Source organism: Orycteropus afer, unplaced genomic scaffold, assembly GCF_000298275.1.
Source record: "Orycteropus afer afer isolate SDZICR_OR568_19922 unplaced genomic scaffold, OryAfe1.0 scaffold00292, whole genome shotgun sequence".
NCBI lineage: Eukaryota > Metazoa > Chordata > Mammalia > Tubulidentata > Orycteropodidae > Orycteropus > Orycteropus afer.
In genome coordinates this window covers 1,230,764-1,234,118 of record NW_006921879.1, presented here as the reverse complement: position 1 = coordinate 1,234,118, position 3,355 = coordinate 1,230,764, and the positions used below count along the sequence as shown (strand labels likewise).

The window sequence follows — 3,355 nt, the reverse complement described above, 5'->3', positions numbered from 1 at the left end:
AAGACAAAGTAAGCAGCAGTGAAGGACTAAAGAGAATAACCCCTCTTCTACTATCATTTGGCACATCCATACAAGCCCCTAAGGAATTAAGAGTATGTGAAGCTGGATGTGAGGGAAGGAAATGATATTTGAAGAGGGCGTAAGGATTAGTAAAGAACTCAAGGGAGGAAATGCAGCAGCAGGGCCTGGAGTGTGCAGAACTTTGTGGGTGGAGCACCTGGCTTTAGATAACATTGTCCAAGTGCACAGGAACCAGCTCATTCTCCAGGTAATCCTTCTGTTGTGGGGGGTCACTGGCTACAATGAAGAATGCATCCAGGTTCTTCTCCTTGTACTTGCAGTCTGGGTACCTCCCCGAGACATGCTCACACTGGGTCAGGAACACTGGCTCTTGGCTCTGGTGGCAGATTTCACGGCCATTCTTGCAGGTTATGGTGGGGGTCTGGCAGGTGGTGGCCACATTGGAGAAGGAGTCATGCAGGAAGGTATTGAAATATTTGCAGTGTTTTGTATACTTATTGATGCTTTCCATCGCGGTGTTGCATCTTTCAGGGCTGGGCTGCACATGCTGAGTTTCAAACCATTGAGCTGAGGTCATGTGCTTGGGCTTGGCACTGACTGGGACCTCAGCCACCCACAGCCCCAGCAGCAGGAGCAGCAGCAGGGCCTGAATCTGTGTCTTGGTTTGTGCCATCTCTCCTATGGAGAACAATAGAACAGAAAGGAATGTCAGGTGACCCCTACTAGTACTAAGAATTTCATACCCTAAGTCAGTTGCAGGGTTCCTACAACCCTAGATATTTAAGAACATCATTGATAATGTGTTGTTCAGACTAAGCACAAACCTGTACCTGAATATGATGCTGCCATGGATTGAATTGTGCCACCCCTCCCCCCAAGATATGTGTCAATTTGACTAGGCCATGATTCCCAATATTGTGTGATTGCCCTTCATTTGTGATTTGATGTGAATATCCTTCACTTTGTGATGTGTTATAAACTCTAACCTCTGCCTCTGGGTAATGAGGTAGGGTTAGGTTATGTTAAAGAGGATTAGGTTATGTTTGTGATGTTAATGAGGCAGGATTAGGGTGGGATGCATCACCCTTCCTTAAGTCATCATCCTTACTCAGGTCACAGCCCTGACCTGAAATACAGGGAGTTTCCCAGGGTTGTGGCTTACATCATCTTTTATCTTACAAGAGATCAAAGGAGAGAGAAGTAAGCAGTGAGGGACCTGACTACCACTAACAAAGAAGAAACAGGAGCAGAGTGCATCCTTTGGACTGGAGTCCCTGTGCTGAGAACCTTCTAGACTCAGGGGAAGATTGATGCTAAAACACACGGAAATCGCCAAGAGATACCAGGCCTGCAGATGTTGAAAGAGGACAAGGACCTTCCCCTAGAGCTGATAGAGAAAGCCTTCCCCTAGAGTTGGTACCCTGAATTTGGGATTATCTATGTGAGAATAAATTTCTGTTTGTTAAAGCCATTCACTTGTGTAGTTTCTGTTATATAGCAGCATTAGATAACTAAGACCAAAACCCAAAAACCAAACCTACTGCCATTGAATCAATACCACCTTATAGTGACCCCCATAGTGTTTCCCAGGCTGTAAATCATTACATAAGCAGACTGCCTTGTCCTGTGGAGTGGCTGGTGGGTTTGAACCACCAACATTTTGATTAGCTGCCCAATGCTTTAACCACAGCACCACCAGAGCTCCAAAGATAACTAAGACAGACCTCAATAAATACATTGTTTAGGTCTCACAATAGTTTTATGAGGTGAGCATGAGTTCTTCTTTTTTATATATAAACAACCTGAGATTCAGAAAAGTTAAGGAAATTACCCATTATCGCACAGGTAGAGTGTGTCAGATATAGGATTTGCATCATGGCCTCTCTGCTTCCAAAGCCCAGAATCTTTTTTTTAAAACCCATAAAAACACTTTACAGAAGCTTAAACTGCCAGAAGGAAGAATAACATAATTGACCATCAGCTTTGTCTGAGTCCACGGCCAGGTCCATCCTCACAAGCTGTGTTCCTGCCTCACTTTAACAGAGATTATCTTCTGGTACACCTGAGGCTTTCTGAGTCCTGGCCCAAGAATATGGGGCTCACTAACAGAGAGGAGTTCCTTCCTGATGACCCCCTACCTCCCATGTGTGCCAAGACTGCCTCCCAAATCAGCCTTTTCATCAGGAACAGTCTCACACCAGGATATTTGTGGACAAGTTCCCTTTTTTAGGAGAGACCCACCCCTTGACCACACTAGTAACCTTTAGTCCCTGTCTCCTATCACAGTGTAAAATCAGTACCAGAAGTATTTACTTATCAGGGAATCACTCCCTTCCATCTTCTCTTCTCAATTATAAAAGAAAAAGTCATCTTTCATTTTTAACGTTTCTCAAGGTCTGATTGGTATTGTCCCAAGCTCATATTCTTTTCACTATCCCATGCTTCATTTGAAACTCTGAGAAGTCAAACCCTGAAGGGAAGTTAATCTTGGCAGAAAAATAGGACAAGGGTCCATAATCCACTCTCCCAGGATAGCTCAGGCATTCCTGAAAGAGTCTTTATTAAGGTCGTAGAATCAGGCAAATTTCTTCTTGTTCTGTGGCCCAGTTTCTCACTGAAGCGGAAAAATGGTTACTTCCCGCAAGGGAATTGCTGCTTCAGCTGGCAAAACAGCATGGTGAATTGGGTTCTTCCCATGTTGGAGAATGTCTTGAGATGAAAGAGAATCAGAGCTGGAAGAGATCATCTCGTACTCTTGAAAGGGCACACGTTCTTCCCAAGGCAACAGAGAGTGGCAGAGCTTGGGTCAGGAGCTGTTTTCCTGACTTTTCAATCTGGCACCTAGTCTAGTGCCAGGTGAAAAGTGGAGGAAAATTTGTTTCCCACAGTGTGAGCAGAAGGCTGAGAATGGTGAGTGCATCTGATTTTCAGTGGTGTGTGAACATTGCCATAAAGAATTCTCTTCCATTCATTCTGGTAACATTAAGGAAAAAGTCTCTTAGAGCAAGAAGGTGAATTTTTTAATATCCTCTAACATTTGATATTTGATTTAACATTTGATAATATCCTCTCCCTTTCCAACAGAGACAACAGCCTCAAGCTGAGTCTTCAGCAAAAAACTATCTGGATAGAATTCAGAAAACTCGGTTTGTATTCACATCTGTCTTGGAGGACGTATGACCAGAATGCTCCTTAGAAGGGAGAATGGCCAGACTTCATCTCTTGTACTTTGGTTGTGTTGTCAGAAGGGACCAGTCCCTGGAAAAGGATATCCTTGTTTGTTGTTGTTGTTATGTGCCGTGGAATCAGACCTGACTCATAGAGACCCCTCCTT

The 3,355-nt window shown here is 44.0% G+C and overlaps 1 protein-coding gene across 1 annotated transcript; it reads right to left on the bottom strand.

The window, feature by feature from the left end:
- Positions 1–223: 223 nt before the first annotated feature.
- Positions 224–694, bottom strand: LOC103205821 (ribonuclease 8-like). Its single transcript, XM_007951231.1, has one exon. It carries the CDS (start codon positions 692–694, stop codon positions 224–226), a length of 471 nt encoding a protein of 156 aa, XP_007949422.1.
- Positions 695–3,355: the final 2,661 nt, after the last annotated feature.

Bases quoted from the DNA above. Each gene is read 5' to 3' on its own strand.
- LOC103205821 (XM_007951231.1), bottom strand. From the start codon at position 694: ATGGCACAAACCAAGACACAGATTCAGGCCCTGCTGCTGCTCCTGCTG.